At 43.0% G+C, this 19,602-nt stretch overlaps 2 protein-coding genes across 2 annotated transcripts; both read left to right on the top strand.

The window, feature by feature from the left end:
* The first annotated feature begins 217 nt into the window (after positions 1–217).
* ppp1r26 (protein phosphatase 1, regulatory subunit 26) lies at positions 218–10,944 on the top strand. The gene is made up of 5 exons (XM_084140809.1): positions 218–323; positions 1,608–5,481; positions 10,053–10,173; positions 10,411–10,463; positions 10,697–10,944. The coding sequence occupies exons 2-5, from the start codon at positions 1,679–1,681 to the stop codon at positions 10,719–10,721; spliced, it is 4,002 nt and encodes a 1,333-aa protein (XP_083996935.1). The 5' UTR covers positions 218–323; positions 1,608–1,678; the 3' UTR covers positions 10,722–10,944.
* A 1,843-nt stretch (positions 10,945–12,787) lies between these two features.
* LOC311099534 (small ribosomal subunit protein uS2m-like) lies at positions 12,788–19,225 on the top strand. The gene is made up of 5 exons (XM_084140235.1): positions 12,788–13,513; positions 14,051–14,100; positions 17,477–17,590; positions 17,729–17,858; positions 18,129–19,225. Exons 2-5 carry the CDS (start codon positions 14,076–14,078, stop codon positions 18,676–18,678), a joined length of 819 nt encoding a protein of 272 aa, XP_083996361.1. The 5' UTR covers positions 12,788–13,513; positions 14,051–14,075; the 3' UTR covers positions 18,679–19,225.
* Positions 19,226–19,602: the final 377 nt, after the last annotated feature.

Raw genomic sequence — 19,602 nt, 5'->3', positions numbered from 1 at the left:
CCTGATTAATGTCTAATATATCTGTCCATATCAATGATATCTGTATATAAAATGGTTTGTAGGTTAATATCAGGAGGAGCTGTTACATAAACTAGCATAGTCCTTACAGTCATTGGTCAACTTTGAGAGTTAGGCTATGTTCCTTTACTGTTCCTTTAAAAAAAAAGCTGGCGGAGGTGGAGAGGAAGGGGCGTTCGAGACCGTGCACTGTTTGCTTGTGTCAGTTCTGTGTGTGAATACTGCTGAAATCTATAGAATTAGCTAGTAGCTACTAGGGAAACTGGTGGACATTTAACGTGTACGAGCGATTCAACCATAAGCAGGTAAGTTGAACTAAGTTGATGTCCTCATATATCTTGTGCGGATAGTTATGTGTGAATATAGAGGTTGTTGAGGTGCACAATACAAAGGTTTTCTTCGCAGAAAAATGCCGGTTGTACAGAAGAGGCCCGCAAGTATCTTATTTCTCAAGACAACGAATAGGTTCAATGAAATGTCCGAATCCCGCATGTTTTATACATTTAAATTAATATCGTTGTTAGTGATAAAAAATATTATCGAATAACCCGTGTCCTTTGAGAAGATGACAACGTAAAGTGAGGGTTTGGAAGATCAGTGGCCGGGTAGCGAAGGAACATGGTTGGTCTGCGGTGTCTCCTAGTGATACACACTGGGCATAAGTGCAGCCCGAGCGGCTAGAGGGATATGGGGACTGCCGGGGGTGGCGTTGCGACAACCGGGGCATTGAGGTACGGAGACAATGCCCTCGACATACGTGAATGATTTTGTTGGAAAGAAAACGTTCCTATTTATCAGGTATAGCCTTATGCAGACTATGTTAATGTTGTCACAGGTAAAGTTCAATTTTAGCAGTTAGTATGGATGGTAACATTATTTTTGGATCCAGTGTTGTCGTTCTCGGGTTAAATTATGTATGATGACGGCTATCACAATTTGGACATAGATTGTCGTCTATTTTGACTTTCTACCTTCATACACTGCCTATACATGTACATTTTCTCATCTATCCCCGTTCTATTCGTGTATCACACGATATCGGCGTTTTTGTGAAGTCGTTTTTGTGTAGCCTAGGCTTGGTCTTCTCCGGGCTTGCGGCCCTTCCTCAGCGGTCTACTGCAGCCTTGGAAGTCGGCAACGTTGTTTATCGCTCTCATTGGTAGGCTACAGACAGTGGAGATATAGAATGGCGGGTTTGAGTATCGCGCTACACATGACCGCCCCTTCACCTGCTGCTAGTTTAATAGTGTATTCGTGCATACCGCAGTCTATCTGTAGAATAACCCTAATTGGTTGAGTGATTCATTAGTTATAAGACATTCATATTCGGCAGATTTTGTATTTTTGCCAATTTAGGCCTATGCCCTTACAGCATTGCTGTAGTTCTGAAAAGCATTGAAATAATCATGATATTCAATAAAGGAGCATGTCAGCAGTAATGTGATGTAGACCTTTATAGATCCATAATCGAAATGCAATGATGGGTAGCCTATAGCCTACAGTGACTATCTGAACAATATACTTAAAGAATGTTGTATGATATGCATACAAAAGCTGTATTTTGACTCTCGTTTCTCTCTTTGTTTCAGATGTAAAGATGTGAGTGTGGTCGGAGGCAGATGTGCTCCCATGCTCACACCCACCCCAGCACCACACTAGAATGTACTTGATGAACGTAACTCCAGTCGCGGCTATTCACACAGAATGGAAGTCATCGTGTGGCGGTCCGCCCAGAGGCTTTAGCGGTCTGCCCATCTGCTTCAATGACTCTGACAGCGACTTGTCCACTACTGGAACACCCATCCCAGAGAAGGTCCAGATGATCATAGAGAGCCTAAGGAGCACCCAGTCCTCACTCGACATGGGCGATGAGACGGAGGGGAACCAGGTGCTATCAGGAAAACCAGGACAGGAGGCCGGAGCCCGCGGCTCCCAGGGCCAGGGCTACAATGCCCGGAGGGGGCCTCACGTGGTGATGGGGCCCAAGCCCAAATTCAGAGGCCCTCTTCCTGCCACTCACATTGATAACTTGCTGGCAGTGCCAGAAGTTTCCTCAAATGTTGATTCGGAGAGCCAGAGTTCTGACAGCGATGACTCTGTGGATAGAGGGATCGAGGAGGCCATACAGGAGTACCTGAAGGAAAAGGATGACCACAAACGCAAGGCCGAGCCAGAGCCTTCTACTAATATTCTACAGCCACCCAAGATGCCACGGAGGGAGTCTCCTCCAACCGTTCCGGAACCTCCCAAACAACAATCCGACAGCAATAAGATTTTAACTGCCAGCAACCAGGTCCCGAGAAGTGTCAAAACAGAAACGCAAAACACCACACCCCCGCCCATGAAAACACTTGTAAAAAGTAAGACACCCACCTGCAAAGAGAATCCCTTTAAGAAATTGGACACAACAAGCAAAGCAGCGGTGGTCAAAAAACTGTCCTCTTTCGAAGAGAAGAGAGGCCCCTCTAATTCAAACCCTCTTTCTGACAAACTGAAGTGTCCTGTGGTGAAAGCTGTGAAGGTGGAGGAACACTTATCTGACAGTGGCAGCAGTAGTGATGACGGCATAGAGGAGGCTATTCAACGCTACCAGCAGGAGAAGCAGGAAGAGAGACATGAAGGAGGAGGCAGACAGTCCTCCAAACCCCTTCTTCTCAAAGAGGAGTCAGACTTCAGCAGCAGCGATGATGGAATAGAGGAGGCTATCCGCCACTACCAGCTGGAGAAGCAGAAAGAGAAGAGTGCACCCAAGCTCTCTCTATCTCTACCCCCCAAACAAAAGCAAGTGAGTAAAGCAGCCACTTCCCTGCACTGTCCAGAGAGCACCAGCACTCAGGCAGCGGCCATGAAAAAACACAAACTGTCTAAAAATAAAAAGAAGAAACCTGAGACTAGGGATGTAAAATCCTATCTACCCTCACAAACTCCAGGTTCCTCACTCTCTCTTATCAAAAAGAGGTTAGCAGCTAGCAGCCCCAAAGGCAAAGGGAATGGCCTCCTCCTCTCGACTCAAGTGGAGCCCCTGCGAGAGAGGGAGCAGGGGCAGCACACCACCCCAGGCCCAGCCACCCTGAAGGTGAACACCATCACCACCACCCCAGGCCCAGCCACCCTGAAGGTGAACACCATCACCACCGCCCCAGGCCCAGCCACCCTGAAGGTAAACACCATCACTACCACCACAGCTGAGTTGATGTGTGCTGAGGCCATTCTGGACATCTCTAAAGCTGTCATCAAAATTCCAGAGGCCTTTAACCCTAACGCAGCAGCAGCAGGCCTTATCAATATCAACAGCAGCTCCACAGAGTCCACCACCACCACTTCCCTCCTCATCTCCACAAACTGCCCTGATGATAATAATAAAAGTGATAATGAGAGCTCCATTGACAGTGAGGAGGGGATCGAACAGGAAATCCGGAAGTTTCTCGAGCAGAAGGCCCAAATGCACAAACTCTCACCTGGGCCTGATTCAGCTGTTGGTACTACAAGTCCGGATGCAACTAACACTACGACAGAACCAGAGAACACCACCAAACTGAGTCTTGCCCAGAAGAAAACACTGAGGCTGTCTTTGACGCCGAGAAGAAAGCGCAAAGAGGAAGGCAGCAGCAGGAAGGGTTCCAAGGAGGAACGAGAGACTGATCTCAAAATGAAAGAAGAGGCAGTCACAAAACCCTTGACCGAGCATGACAGAGGGTCAAGCTCATCCGTGTCATCCCTGAAGAAAGCCCCACTGAAATCAGTGAAGGGCTCAGAGAGGAGGAGGGAACAGAGTGGAGAGAAGAGTAGCTCACTGGACAGTGACGAAGACTTGGACACTGCAATAAAAGACTTGCTCAAGACAAAGAAGAAGTTGAAAAAGAAGACTAGAGATATGAAGTTGAAGTCAAGGAAGGGCCTCAAGGATGATGAGCATTTGTCTAGAAAAACAGCATCGCCGCTAAAGAAGCTCAGAAAGGAGCCTGAACCCAAGACCATCAGTCTTTTGAAAACTAGCCTTGAAGTCACTACAACTCCTACCGCCCAGAGTGGGAACGACAACAGAGAGAAGTGCAATGTGAGTAAGAATGTGTCAAAGCATCCACAGAGCAATAAGAAGAAGGAGCCCCTCAACCAGGCATATGAGACAGACCGATCTGAAGGGACAAGAGGTGTAGGAGGCCTATCGGGAGATAATAACCCAGTGGTGTTTCAGATAAAGGAAGATAGTAGTTCAGTGGACAGCGACGACAGCATTGAACAGGAGATCAGAAAGTTCCTGGCGGAAAAGGCTAAAGTTTCTACTAACACTGTGAAAACAGGAGATGGAAAGGAGATTGGGAACGACAAGGGCAAAACTACAGGCCCTCTCACAGAGAAACTCATCAAAACGGAAAATCAGCTGGCTGAAATTCCAAGAATGGACGTTACTCAATTCCCTGACCTGCCTCGTCAGAGCAGTCCTGATCAGAGAGGAGTTCCGGACAGAGGAGTCTTTCCAAACACACCCCCGGGAAACCCCAACCCCACCTCCACCCTAGAAACAGCCAGGGGATCGTGCCTCCTTTCAACCCTCACCCCCAGCTCCTATCCTACAGCCCTGGAGCCTGCCGATGGGGCTGCCAGAGCAGAGAAGAGGAGGAGATCCAGTTTGGGTTCAGGAAGCGGTGATGCCCCCCAGAGTGCCAGCTCAGAGGTGGCAAGGGGTCACAGCAACAGGTCATTTCCAAGCCCCAGCACCCGCTTGCCCAGGACTGACTCAGAGCAGTGGTTGAAGAGCCAAGTGTTCCCCCCCATTGAGACAAAAGAGAAGATCCATAACCGGAACCCATTCCAGTACAGCTCACCTAGTTTCGGTGAGAAGACAGCCACCACGCCAGCGTATCAGTGTGGAGTATCAGCCAGTATCTATCAACATCGGAGGAGTGCTGAGCCTGCACCTGCATTGGACACACCGGTCTCCACCTGTCGTGATGTTGTACGGATTGGGAGCATCATCAGATCACCACTGGTTCCTTTCCACCGCCCCTCATCCTCAGAGACGGCCGTCGTCTTCAGCTCCCCGTTCCCCAGCCTAACCAGGAGACCTGTGGAGACAGGGCCGTCAGGGAGGTACTTCCTCCAGGGTCATGGGTCAGGGCCGGGCAGCGGTTGGGGTCAATCTCCAATCCTGACCCCCGGGCTGTCGGACAGCAGCGTGGTAAACGTGAACGTAAACCAGACCACGTTTGTCGAACTGTCCAGGAACAAGACCAACCACGTACAGGTCAGGAGCAGGGAAGTGACAATGATTGAGGGAAAGGAGGAAAGGAGAAGCAACTTGTCAGCAGGAGAGAAGGAAAGAGAAAGGGAGAGCAGAAAGCCAGAGGAGAGAGGAGGAGAGCAGATAGGAAGACGAGGAGAGGAGGAGTGTGTAGATGAGACAGATGTCAGCGAGTCAGACGAGAGGACGAGCCCAGAGAAGAAGCAGGGCTTTCCTACTTTGTAAGTACAGGCTTTTTCCTTGTTTATAACTTCACATAGCCTTTTTTTTTAGTTAGCCTATTGAGTGTGCCCTCCTTCCTAGAGGATATCATGTCAATTCAAGTACATTCGTTCATTCGTAGGTTCCATGGGATTGTTTGTTTGTTGTTGATACACAAAATGAGCATAGTACAAAGCTTATTTTTATATGTTTGTACATTTATACATCTATTTAAAATACTATAACACAATGTAGTCAAGAATTTAAGACTAAAACCTTCCTTTTTTCATTTGTGCTCTGAGATTCCATTTTCTTTTACATTCTTATCATTCAAACCCTTAAAAGCAATATCAGCCACCACCCTGGACCAACAAGCCTAGTGCATGAATGTTCATACCACCAATGCACAGCTGTGTGTGTCTGGTCATTTATTACAGGAACTGAGATGGTCATTTTTGTCTCACTGACATTTTTTTAAAGATGCAACACTTTCAAACCCTATCAAATATATAAGCCTAACAACCCTCAAATACTATACAAGTACAATAAAATGTTGGGTCAAATACAGAACAATAAAGACATAATTTTAACAAGGAGGAGTGAGGTAGAAGTGTTTTGTAGCTCCAGGGATGAGTGGCTTAAAGGGACTCCTTTTTAAAATGCAAATACTTCAAACTCTGTATTCAAACAGCCTAATATTCCTGTGTGTGTCTGTGTTCCCTTACCCTCGTTGTAATTTCTTTGCATTCTAACAGTCTTCCCCATTTAATGACACGAATGCATGGAAACAAAAAAATGATCATTCTCATAACAAGCCCTTATCATAAGGATTCTGTCAGCAGTGGTTAAATTAGCAAAAGCGACTAACCTCCTGTCACGAATGCTGTTTTTACACATGCTTTCTGTGTATTTGCTCTGTTTTGTCTCTGATTTAAAATATACAAGTTCTTTCCAAATTTTTGTGGCCTATCATGAAGAGTTGTCCTCTTTACAATCATAGGCACATTGCCCATATCAATGGATAATTTCCTGCTCACAAACTGTCAACAGCACACACACAAACTCATCGGGCTCTTCGTGTTTCTGCACTTGCCAATTGGTGTTTCGTTTTTTGTTTGTTTGCTTGTTTTATGTTCTAGTAGTTTTCTTGAATTTTCATATGTGAAAAGAATGTTATTTATTTTTGTTTATGGGAAAAAAAAGGAGGAAAAAATACTTACTGAACATGCTGTGCATCGCCAGTTTTCATAAATATTTTGCAAGAATTTAACTTTCCCCCGTTTTCCCTGTCAGAGGAAAGACACTTTGACTGTATCTTTAAAGTGTAACTGTGTAATAAAGAGTGAATTTCAACAACAGTGGTGCCTCTTATCTAATTGAACATACCGTATGTGAATAATTAACACTAAATTTAAGATTGATATGGTCAATATGAGTGTGTGTGCATGTATTTGTGAACCAATGAGAAAATGTCAAAAGATAATCATATGGTATTTTAAAATAGTTTAATATCAAAATATAGCCCCAACAATATAAGAAACATACCTTGATATTGCTCAACATAGATGGACCATGGATTTACATTTTAGTCATTTAGCAGACGCTCTTATCCAGAGCGACTTACAGTTAGCGCATACATTTTCATACTGGAATCGAACCCACAACCCTGGCGTTGCAAACGCCATGCTCTACCAACTAAGCTACATCCCTGTCGGCCATTCCCTCCCCTACCCTGGACAACGCTGGGCCAATTGTGTGCCGCCCCATGGGTCTCCCGGTCACGGCCGGCTACGACAGAGCCTGGATTCGAACCAGGATCTCTTTTATTTTTTTATTTTTTTTATTTAACCTTTATTTAACCAGGTAAACCAGTTGAGAACAGGTTCTCATTTACAACTGCGACCTGGCCAAGATAAAGCAAAGCAGTGCGATAAAAACAACAACACAGAGTTACATATGGGGTAAAAAAAAAAAATTATAATCAAAAATACAACAGAAAATATATATACAGTGTGTGCAAATGTAGCAAGTTATGGAGGTAAGGCAATAAATAGGCTATAGTGCAAATTAATTACAATTAGTATTAACACTGGAATGCTAGATGTGCAAGAGATTATGTGCAAATATCTCTAGTGGCACAGCTAGCACTGCGATGCAGTGCCTTAGACCACTGCGCCCCTCGGGAGGGCATGCATGCATCACAGAAGAGCTCTTCAAGATGTACCTACCAGCTGCTGCTACTCAGGACACTTGCCACTGGAGGAATGTGGATTGCTTTTAAACAACAATATCTACAGTGCCTTCAGAAAGTATTCATACCCCTTGACTTGTTGTGTTACAGGCTGAATTCAAAATCGATTAAATACTTTTTTTCCCCTCTCTCACCAATCTACACACAATACCCCATAATGTTTTTAGAAATTGTAGCAAATTTTGTGAAAATAAAATACAGAAATATCTCATTTACATAAGTATTCACACCCCTGAGTCAATACTTTGTAGAAGCACCTTTGGCAGCGATTACAGCTGGGAGTCTTTCTGGGTAAAGGCATCCGCATGCTTCCCAGCCGAAACAGTTCGGAAGAGTTCATGCATATATTATGATGACATTTTGTGACTTTGTTTTTGTTTGTTTTGGACTTCAGTGGGGTTTTCTGGGCTGTTCGAGCCCACACATGTTTTTGTGGAGGCAAGATGAAGTTCGGAGCCGAAGTCTACGCTCCTTCGTCACTGATTGGTCAAAAGTAGGGATTCTTCAATAAAGTCTTCGTCATTCAATGAGAGACGGCTCGTTTTCGTTCACATTTTTCCGTTGACGAACTGAAGCATGCTCACGCCTTAAGTCTAAGAGCTTTCCACACCAGGATTGTGCAACATTTGTCCATTATTCTTTTCAAAATTCTTCAAGCTCTGTCAAATTGGTTGTTGATCATTATTGGACAACCATTTGCAGGTCTTGCCATAGATTTTCAAGTAGATTTAAGTCAAAACTGTAACTCAGCCGTTCAGGACTATTCACTTCTTGATAAGCAACTTGAGTGTAGATTTGGCCTTGTGTTTTAGGTTATTGTCCTGCTGAAAGGTGAAATAATCTCCCAGTGTCTGGTGGAAAGCAGACTGAATCAGGTTTTCCTCTAGTATTTTGCCTGTGCTTAGCTCCATTCCATTTTTTTTTGTATCCTGAAAAACTGTGGAGAGTGGTACTCAGTAATGTGCTATATTGGATTTGCCCCAAACATAACATTTTATATTCAGGACAAAAAATGAATTGCTTTGCCAAATTTTTTGCAGTATTAATTTAGTGCCTTGTTGCAAACAGGATGCATGTTTTGGAATATTTTTATTTTGTACAGGCTTCCTTCTTTTCACTCTGTCAATTGGGTTAGTATTGTGGAGTAACTACAATGTTGTTGATCCATCCTCAGTTTTCTCCTATCACAGCCATTAAACTCTGTAACTGTTTTAAAGTCACCATTGGCCTCATGGTGAAATCCCTGAGTAGTTTCCTTCCTCTACGGCAACTGAGTTAGGAAGGACGCCTGTATCTTTGTATTGACTGGGTGTATTGATGCACCCTCCAAAGTGTAATTAATAACTTCACCATGCTGAAAGGGATATATTCAATATCAGATTTTTTTTTACCCATCTACCAAAAATTGCGAGGCATTGGAAAAGCTCCCTGGTGTTTGTGGTTGAATGTGTGTTTGAAATTCACTGCTCAACTGAGGGACCTTACGGATAATTTTATGTGTGGGGTACAGAGGTAGTCACTCAAAAATCATGTTAAACACAATTATTGCACAGAGTGAGTCCGTGCAACTTATTATGTGACTTGTTAGGCACATTTTTACTCCTGAACGTATTTATTAGGCTTGTAATAACAAAGGGGTTTAATACCTATTGACTCAAGACATTTCAACTTTTCAATTTTAGTTAATGTGTAAACATTTCGAAAAACATAATTCCACTTTGACATTATGGGGCATTGTGTGTAGCACAAAATCTTAATGTAATCCATTTTAAATAAGGGCTGTAACACAACTAAATGTGGAAAAAGTAAAGGGGTGTGAATATTTGCTGATTGCACTGTATGTAACCCTTGCTATATTGTCCATGTACATGACTCATTTAGCTCATGTTAAAGGCCTCAGTCTCCTCCTACTTTCCTCTCATTATTGTATTAAATCAAAGTTACTCAGCAGTACCTTGGGCCCAGATACATTTTATCAACAGACAGATTGGAAGACATGAATGAGAAACTCCCAAGGCCTCTCCTTGATTTCTTAACATCTCCCTCTGGTAACAGCATGTAACTCTGTTCTGCGGCTAGACCATTTACATTTCTCTACTGTTGAGATTGAGAATTATATGATCATACTATAGGACTCATGATTTGCATAACGTGTAGTGCATAAGCAGTGTCAATCACTGTTTAAGGAGTATGGAAATGAGGCTGTCTTTAATTAATCTTGCTCAGTCTGAGCAGATTGTCCAATCTCCAAATTATAATTAGTAGTCAGTCTGCTGTTGCCGGCTGCAATGTAGCCAGTCTAAAACATGCACTGATGCTACTTCCCCTGCCTTGCCCCAGGTCTCTATCCAGCGCCATTGATCCTGGTGTCGACCTCAGCCCTTACATAGCACTGAACACAGAGGAGAGGAGCAAGAGGTTCAGATGGATGTGTAAAGCAGTCGCTGTAAAGCAGCCAAAGGTACAGTGACATACAGGGACAGTTCAGCCTGTTGCACACTGCCCATACAATGCCAAACAAACACCAACAAAAAAACTGAGTTGGCTAGGTGTGCCCCTATGTGTTGGATATTGTATGGGCATTGTGCAAGGGGCTTTAGAGTGTGTTCTAATTTGCCAGGAATAGGTTTGTGATGAATTGGGGTTTGTTGACTTGGTTTGTTGACAATGGAATCTTTCGGGTGCTTTTTTTCTTTAGACCAAGATTGAGAAACCTGTCAAGAGGGTGCTCCAATTTCTACCACTATCCAGGTACCTTTTGTCAGTCTCATCTTGTCATTTTTACCATACTTGATAACACAATAGTACAATATGGAGATAAATAACATGATTAGAATCTTAAGGGGTTCCTTGAGTCAAATCAAATGTTATTTGTAACCTGCTTCATTAACAGGTGGACTAACAGTGAAACTATTACTTATGGGCCTTTCCTGACAATGCAGAGAGAAAAACTGAGTGTAATGATAAATGATTTTGCTTTGCAGGAAAAATGAATCAACTTGGAAGTGAAGTACATCTTCAAGATTTCTTATCAAACATTGAAATTAAATAACTGTTATTGTTGGTTGAGAGGGTTTGTCTGTTGTATGTTAATTGTTTGATTGGGAAGTATGTTAGTTATGTTGAAATTGCACTTTAGCTCTTTGTTGGTTTGTTCAACAATATTTTTATTGTTTTTACAGATTTGGAAGAATGTTTTCAATGTCAATACATTTTCTTCTACATCATGTTCATATTAATGTTGAAATATAATTTCTTGATACTTTTGGAAAAACAAGGTTATGAAATCAACAGATCCGGAACATCTGGCAAGAAAGAGGAATTGTTTTACATTTTTAGCAGACGCTCTTATCCAGAGCGACTTACAGTTAGTGCATACATATATTTTTTTCATACTGGTCCCCCGTGGGAAACGAACCCACAACCCTGCCGTTGCAAACAACATGCTCTACCAACTGACTTACAAGGGACTAGGAATGAATAGGTAACTGCCAAAATAAAGGAAACACTTGAGTAAATGAGGGACACCGAGTATATTGAAAGCAGGTGCTTCGACACAGGTGTAGTTCCTGAGTTAATTAAGCAAATTAACATCTCATCATGCTTAGGGTCATGTATAAAAATGCCCAGCTGCCTATTATTTTGGCAACTATGGCTAGACAAGAGATCTCAATGACTTTGAATGAGGGGTCTCAAGGTAGGTAGGTAGGTAGGTAGGTAGGTAGGTAGGTAGGTAGGTAGGTAGGTAGGTAGGTAGGTAGGTAGGTAGGTAGGTAGGTAGGTAGGTAGGTAGGTGGGTGGGTGTTAAAGTATGTGTATTTTACTATACTGCTGACTACCAGAAGTCATCACAATTGTAAACCAAGGAAGACGCTGATAAGTGAGGTCCTCACAAGGAAAACTGCTATTGTAGGTTAGGAAAAATAGGATTTTTAATGGGAATCAATTGTTGTTCCTCAAAGACCCCACAAGTATAGTAAAACAAACGTGTGTGTTAGTCACCAGATCTCAACCCAATTGGACAGTTCTGGAAGGTTCTGGAGCAGCACCTGAGACAGCATTTTCCACCACCATCAACAAAACATCAAATTATGGAATTTCTTGTTGAAGAATGGTGTCGCATCCCCAGTGGTGTGTGTTCACGGGTGCCAAGGAAAGCCAGGCTTCCCCAAATATATATAAAAAAAAATATATATATATATATATATATATATATATATATATATATATATATATATATATAAAAAATGTGGTCTGTTTTCATTATTTTACTTCAATTCGCAAGCTGAATCTCACCGGAGAAAACATCAGAGCAAGGTAAACGGCGCCACTCTGTCTTAGTATGTGTAGCCCATGTATCTGATGTTGTCTGGACCAAAATAGTATGGCATGTTGCCGCGGTGGCATTTAATTGATTGAGCAAGCGTTGGGCTTCCCTTGATAAAATAGTTTTTATTAAAGAATTAGCCAATCAACTTTCAGCTGAACTCAACTGTGGGTTGTCCTGGTGCAGTTAGGCTAGCAAGCATTTTAGTTAGGTTGCCTATGACAACAAAAACTAAACGCATACTGTATGACAGAGGCATAGACCAGTTTGCCAACATGAAAGAGGATGGCATTGGCGTTCAACTAGTCTACAAGTAGGGTGTGCCAACTTGTTTTTTATTTACTTGCGCACGACAGACACAAATCAGTACCATGGACAGCCTCATGATATTTAGCAACATTGATTGGACTAAATCGTTTTTGGTATCTTTAAGTTTGTTTTCATGGTATTAAACTAACGATATATAGCCTAGTTGATTTGATTATGTTGAAATGGTGCTGGAAAAGCAGAGGCAGTGCTCCTGTTGTCTTTGTGCTGACTTGCTGGTAACTCCGTGGTTCTATACTGAACAAAAATCTAAACGCAACATTCAACCATTTTACTGTGTTACAGTTCATATAATGAAGTAAGTCAATTGAAATAAATAAATTAGGCCCTAATCTATGGATTTCACATGATTGGGCAGGGGCGCAGCCATGGGTGGGCCTGGGAGGGCATAGGCTCCCACCCACTGGGGAGCCAGGCTCAGCCAATCAGAATGAGTTTTTCCCAACAAAAGGGCTTTATTACAGACAGAAATACTCCTCAGTTTCATCAGCTGTCCGAGTGCCTGGTCTCAGACATCCCGCAGGTGAAGAAGCCAGATGTGGAGGTCCTGGGCTGGCGTGGTTACATGTGTTCTGCGGTTGTGATGCCAGTTGGAAGTACTGCCGAATTCTCTAAAACGACGTTGGAGGTGGCTTATGGTAGAGAAATTAACATTAGATTATCTGGCTACAGCTCTGGTGGACATTAGTGCAGTCAGCATGCCAATTGCAAAACTTGAGACATCTGTGGCATTGTGTTGTGACAAAACTGCACATTTTAGAGTGGCCTTTTATTGTCCCCAGCACAAGGTGCACCTGTGTAATGATCATGCTGTTTAATCAGCTTCTTGATATGCCACACCTGTCAGGTGGATGGATTATCGTGGCAAAGGAGAAATGCTCACTAACAAATTTGTGCTCAAAATTTGAGAGAAATACGTTTTTTGTGTGTATTGTACATTTCTGGGATATTTTATTTCAGCTCATGAAACCAACACTTTACATGTTGCATTTATATTTTTGTTCAGTATAGTTGTTTAGTAAACTGTCAAACATTAACTTGTTTGACCATGCTATAGGTCATGTAGGCCTAACTGTTTGTTACATGCAATATTTGTTTTGTGGACTTCACCTGACAGCTTGCTCTCCGGTTTTGTGATGAAACAAAGGTATGTGTAGTTCAATTTATTATTTACTGTGTGACAGTTGTCTTTTTGTTGTCTCTGCCTTTTTATAGGCTATATCACAGTGGCTTATGAATGAATGGGTTATAGAGCAAACAACACAATTATCACGAACTAACTTGTAATATGGCTTTTTTACTAGCTGGACATCTCCAGTGATTTTACCCAAGCACCACTGCTGCGCATCCCACAATTGGAGTTCCAAACACGTTTAGAATCTATGCCAAGGCGCATTGATGCTGCTCTGGCGGCTCGTGGTGGCCTAACGCCCTATCCTTGGCATTGATGCGGCTCGTGGTAGCCCAACGCCCTATTTAAGACGTTTTATGTTGGTGTCTCCTTTATTTTGGCTGTTACCTGTACATTGCTTTGTATTACATTTCGATAAAGTTTTTTGAATAAACAAATTAATAAGTGCTCATGGGAGTTGTAGTCCAACATAAATTATTGACGCTTGATCTAGTGTGCACGAAACATCCAATGGACTACAACTACCCAGTTGCATTTTTATTTGACCTTCAGTGGGCGGTACAGAGCCTAAGCAAGCATGGCAGCTGGAGTTCTTACCAAAGGTACATTTTATTTACATTATACAATCAATTGATGTATTTTGGTTATGCTTATTAAAGAATTGATTTTAAATCTTTTTTGCTACCTTGTAAAACTGTACAACCTATGCTTGTTTGATAGGCCGACAATTCCATTACACAACCAATGCTAGCTAGCAGTAGCATCACACTAGATGTCTGCGTGGGACTGATTTTTTTCATCTTGTTAGCACCCACAGCTTTTTCATACCCACCCGCTGGCTTTCTGTCCGACTCCCACCCACTACCGTAAGAACTGTCCCAACCCAGTCCCAGCAATTTTGCCCCCTATAGGCAATATCAAATGCATAAAAATAACTTAACAAATTGGTTAAATTACCAGAGATTCTCACGTGGCCCATTGTTAGGCTATCTGTATTACTGGGCTAGAGTATACTAGTATTTCAAGTTTTAATGTCACATGCACAAGTACAGTAAAATGCCTTTCTTGCAAACTCAAAACCCAACAATGCAATAATCAATAACAATGTATTACTAGAAAATATGAAATACACTAAGTAAGCATACTATATACTGGAAATATTGGAAAAGTAAGTTCCAATACCATATTTACATGTGCAGGGATACTGGAGTGATGGCGGTAGATATGTATAAGGTAAGGGGACTGGGCAACAGGATATAAAATAAACGGTAGCAGCAGCGTGGGGGTGTGTAGAGTCAGTATAAATGTATGTGCGTATTATGTGTAAGTGAGCAAATTATGGAGTGAGCGTTTGTGTGTGTTGGAGTGACAGTGTGTAGGGCCCTGTGAGTGTGCATAGAGACAGTGCAAATATTGAAATAAAAGGTCAATAAAGACACAAGAAACTCAGTCCGTGTAGCTACACACATCAGCCAATATGCTAGATGTAGTTTGAAGAGCGCAGAGTTGGAGACTTGCACTTTCTCTTGAGCTATTTTTATAGCCTACCTGAATATTTTCAGACGGAGTAAACTATAGCCTAATTATATTTAGGAAGTACACTTCCTTGGAAAGATAACTGCCCTGTGCTTCTCCGCCCATCCATAGGCTATAGCCTACTCTATTTAATTGAGCACACGCGCACCTGATATCGCACATATGGCTACTGAACTTGAAGCAGCAAGAATGATGACAGCGACACTTGCTACGTTTTTTATAGTCCTATAGGATGTATTCAGACTCCTTCCCTTTTTCCACATTTTGTTACGTTACAGCCTTATTCTAAAATGGATCAAATAATTTTTTCCCCTACTCAATCTATACACAATACCCCCCCCCCCTTATTTACATAAGTATTCAGACCCTTTGCTATGATATTTGAAATTGAGCTCCGGTGCATCCTGTTTCCATTGATCATCCTTGAGATGTTTCTACAACTTGATTGAAGTCCACCTGTGGTAAATTCAATTGATTATACATGATTTGGAACAGCACACACCTGTCTATATTAGGTCCCACAGTTGACAGTGCATGTCAGAGCAAAAACCAAACCATGAGGTCGAAGGAATTGTCCGTAGAGCTCTGAGACAGGATTGTGTCGAGGCACAGACCTGGGGAAGGGTACCAAAACATTTCTGCAGCATTGAAGGTCCCCAAGGACACAGTGTCTGCCATCATTCTTAAATGGAAGAAGTTTGGAACCACCAAGACTCTTCCTAGAGCTGGCCGCCCGGCCAAACTGAGCAATCGGGGGAGAAGGGCTTTGGTCAGGGAGGTGACCAAGAACCCGATGGACACTCTGACAGAGCTCCAGAGTTCCTCTGAGGAGATGGGAGAATCTTCCAGAAGGACAACCATCTCTGCAGCACTCCACCAACCAGGCCATTATGGTAGAGGAAGCCACTCCTCAGTAAAAGGCACATGACAGTCCGCTTGGAGTTTGCCAAAAGGCACCTAAAGGACTCTCAGACCATGAGATTCTTTGGCCTGAATGCGAAGCGTCACGTCTTGATGAAACGTGGCACCATCCCTACGGTGAAGCATGTTGGTGGCAGCATAATGCTGTGGGGATGTTTTTCAGCGGCAGGGACTGGAAGACTAGTCAGGATCGAGGGAAAGATGAACGGAGCAAAGTACAGAGAGGTACTTGATGAAAACCTGTTCCAGAGCGCTCAGAAGCTCAGACTGGGGCGAAGGTTCACCTTCCAACAGGACAACGACGCTAAGCACACAGCCAAGACAGCGCAGGAGTGGCTTCGGAACAAGTCTCTGAATGTCCTCGAGTGGCCCAGCCAGAGCCCGGACATGAACCAGATCGAACATCTCTGGAGAGACCTACCTGAAAATAGCTGTGCAGCAACGCTCCCCATCCAACCTGACAGAGCTTGAGAGGATCTGCAGAGAAGACTGGGAGAAACTCCCCAAATACAGGTGTGCCAAGCTTGGAGGGTCATACCCAAGAAGACTCGAGGCTGTAATCGCTACCAAAGGTGCTTCAACAAAGTACTGAGTAAAGGGTCTGAATACTTATGCAAATGTAATATTTCAGTTTTTTAAATTTTTAATACATTTGCAAAAAATTAGAACCTGTTTTTGCTTTGTCATTATGGGGTGTTGTGTGTAGATTGAGGAGGGGGGGATTAGAATAAGACTGTAACGTAACAAAATGTGGAAAAAGTCAAGGGGTCTGAATACTTTCCGAAGGCACTGTAACCTACCTTTTTTAGGAGGACGATTTGTAGGCAGAGACAAATAAATGGGTCATTAATACTTATTGAAAATGAAAAGGCGCAACGCTCGCTCGCCATTGTAGCCAAATCTATACTTGCGTTGTGCCTTTTCATTTTTAATAAAACATTTTACTGCACCTCGACTCACGTTTGTTGAGGGCCCTCCACTTCTTTCCATTATCAATATTTATTTACAGACACTGTAGTAAACTACAGTCTAATCATATGTAGTTAATTTCATATTTAAATGAATTGCCACTTGATTCTCCGGCAATGTAAGCAGCCTACTCTATTTCAATGAGAAAACACATACTAGGCGCACTTGAACTCACACACACAACTATAGAGGAGAGGTAGGCTACTGAAATTGAAGCAACGAATTCTGTGTGTGAATAATGTGAAAAAATATGTGCTTTTAACACAATAGGTAGGCTTAAGCTAACGCATGCGAAGCAGCAAGACAAACATTTCCAAATAATCTGCGGGACAACAAATATTTGAATCCCAAAGTAATCTGTCTCACTGCCCGCTCCTGCCGCAATGATCTCTGTCGGGTCCCGCGGGCATCCCACGGGAATGCAGCCCTCTATATCACACATTCAAATCAAGTTGGATGGTCAACGTTACAATGTAGTCGTTGTAATTTTGCAGTTAGCTACTGTCGTTATCTTATGACTGCTAGCTAACTTTATGCTGGTGTGTTTCTTAGGTTTGCGCGGGCTCCACCACCCCTGGCTTGTTGCAGCCGGATATTCCTGTAGTGGACCTCTCTATGCGATTGCTGCGGCTGTCAAAACACTCCCCTTGCAAACTGACAGCACAGGTAGGCAGTTGTCAGTGACAAATACATTTAGCTGTCTTACAGTAGTTATAGGCATGGATATTAAGTTTTACACGCATTCATAAAGATTCTCTACTTCACCATCACAAGGAGAAAATCTCTTCTCTCTTTTTTTTCTAGCTGTCACTGACAAGATCCTGAACCTTCCCCTTGAAATGCCAGATTTCTTCCGCTTGTCAGAACTGTTCTCGTTGAAAGATCTATTCGATGCCAGAGTTCACCTCGGCCACAAGAAAGGCTGCAGACACAGGTGTGTTGACTATGATTTCCATATTTAATCTAACAGTTGCACTATGATTTGTTGTCAACTTGTCGTTGTGGTTCATATTAGACTTATGACTCTGATCTACCATCTTGGATCAGACGAGTAGAATAAATCATCTCTATTGGGCAAAATGTTTGGCAGTTTCAGATATTAGAGACAACATGGAAGTATAAACATCAAAACGTTCTCACACAAACAATAATCTCTGGTTTCTCTCTCTCCTTCCCTCCCTCTTTCTCCCTCCCTCTCTCGTAGGCTGATGGAGCCCTACCTGTTCGGCAGTCGACTGGACCAAGACATCATCGACCTGGACCAGACAGTGGAGCACCTCCAGAGCGCCCTAAACTTCACCGCCCACATCGCCTACCGCGGCGGCGTCATCCTCTTCGTCTCCCGCCGCCGCCAGTTCGGTCACCTGGTGGAGAGCACAGCGCGAGACTGCGGAGAATACGCCCACACACGCTACTGGCAGGGCGGCCTGCTCACCAACGCACCCATCCAGTACGGCCCGGGGGTTCGGCTGCCTGACCTCATCGTCTTCCTCTCAACGCTCAACAATGTCTTCCAGCAGCATGTTGGGGTCCGCGATGCGGCGAAGATGAATATACCCACAGTGGGGGTGGTGGACTCTAACTGCAACCCCAGCCTGGTGACTTACCCGGTGCCTGGGAATGACGACACGCCAGCCGCTATGGAGCTGTACTGCCGCCTGTTCAAGATGACCATCAACCGAGCCAAGGACAAAAGGAGACAGATGGAGATGCTGCAGGGTCTATCGGCAGCTGGCCTCACACCAGGCTCCTAGTGAGAGGCAACACGGGGGAATGAAGGGCCCCTGTTTGAGGTCTTTGAAAATGTATTCATCTTTACTCCCTTCCTTTAAGTAATACCTGATCTAAAGTGATAGGATAGGTGAAATCTCTACCCTTTGGCTAAGATTGTAGTATCTGGAAGCAAGTGTTCCACTTCATAGTTTGCCCCAACATATTGATATCAGATTAGGGATTTATGCCAAAGAGGAGAAGATAGAGGACGAAAATCAGTATTCGAACATGGCCAAGGACTTTACTGCTAAAAGACTATGAATACTCTATGAAGCACCATGTTTTAGCAACAGATTTGATGAATTTGTACAGAAGCCTTGATATTTTTCTAGATGTACAAAATGTGTAATTACAATGTTTGTTCCATCATCAACTGATCCAGATTTGATCAGCATGTTTCCAGATTATTGCTAAATCTGTTTGTTTGTCATCATCTGGTCAAATTCAATGAAAAAAATAGAATTTCTGAATCAAATGACATGAATGCACTGCACTCATTCTATTTATCAAGTAAACTTCATTTTCACTAAATATGTTTGGTCTCCTTTTTTGTGTCAATTTTTCTACATGCACAGTTATTTGTATCCCCCTTTTCTCATCAATTTCGTGATTACGATCGTGTCTCATTTTTATAAATGGGGACAGATTTGTTCGTTCAACATGGTGGGATCTTTTTGTGTCTAAAATGGATCATGTGAGAAATGGAAGTGGAAACGCCTTTATGCGCAAATATTGATTGAGACATGACCGACTTTGGGAAACCCTGGGCTAGAGTGCACATGCCAACACCAGAGTAGGCATATTTGCTTTTTAATTAACGCACCAGTTTTAGTGACAACTATCCGTAGAGTTGAAAATATTGAACTAAAAGCTTTTATTGGGTATATGAAAACTTAAGCGAAAAA

Source organism: Coregonus lavaretus, assembly GCF_964263955.1.
Source record: "Coregonus lavaretus genome assembly, chromosome: 24".
NCBI classification, from domain to species: Eukaryota; Metazoa; Chordata; class Actinopteri; order Salmoniformes; family Salmonidae; genus Coregonus; species Coregonus lavaretus.
The sequence above is the reverse complement of the archived record's forward strand: the minus strand, read 5'-3'. Positions and strand labels throughout refer to the sequence as shown.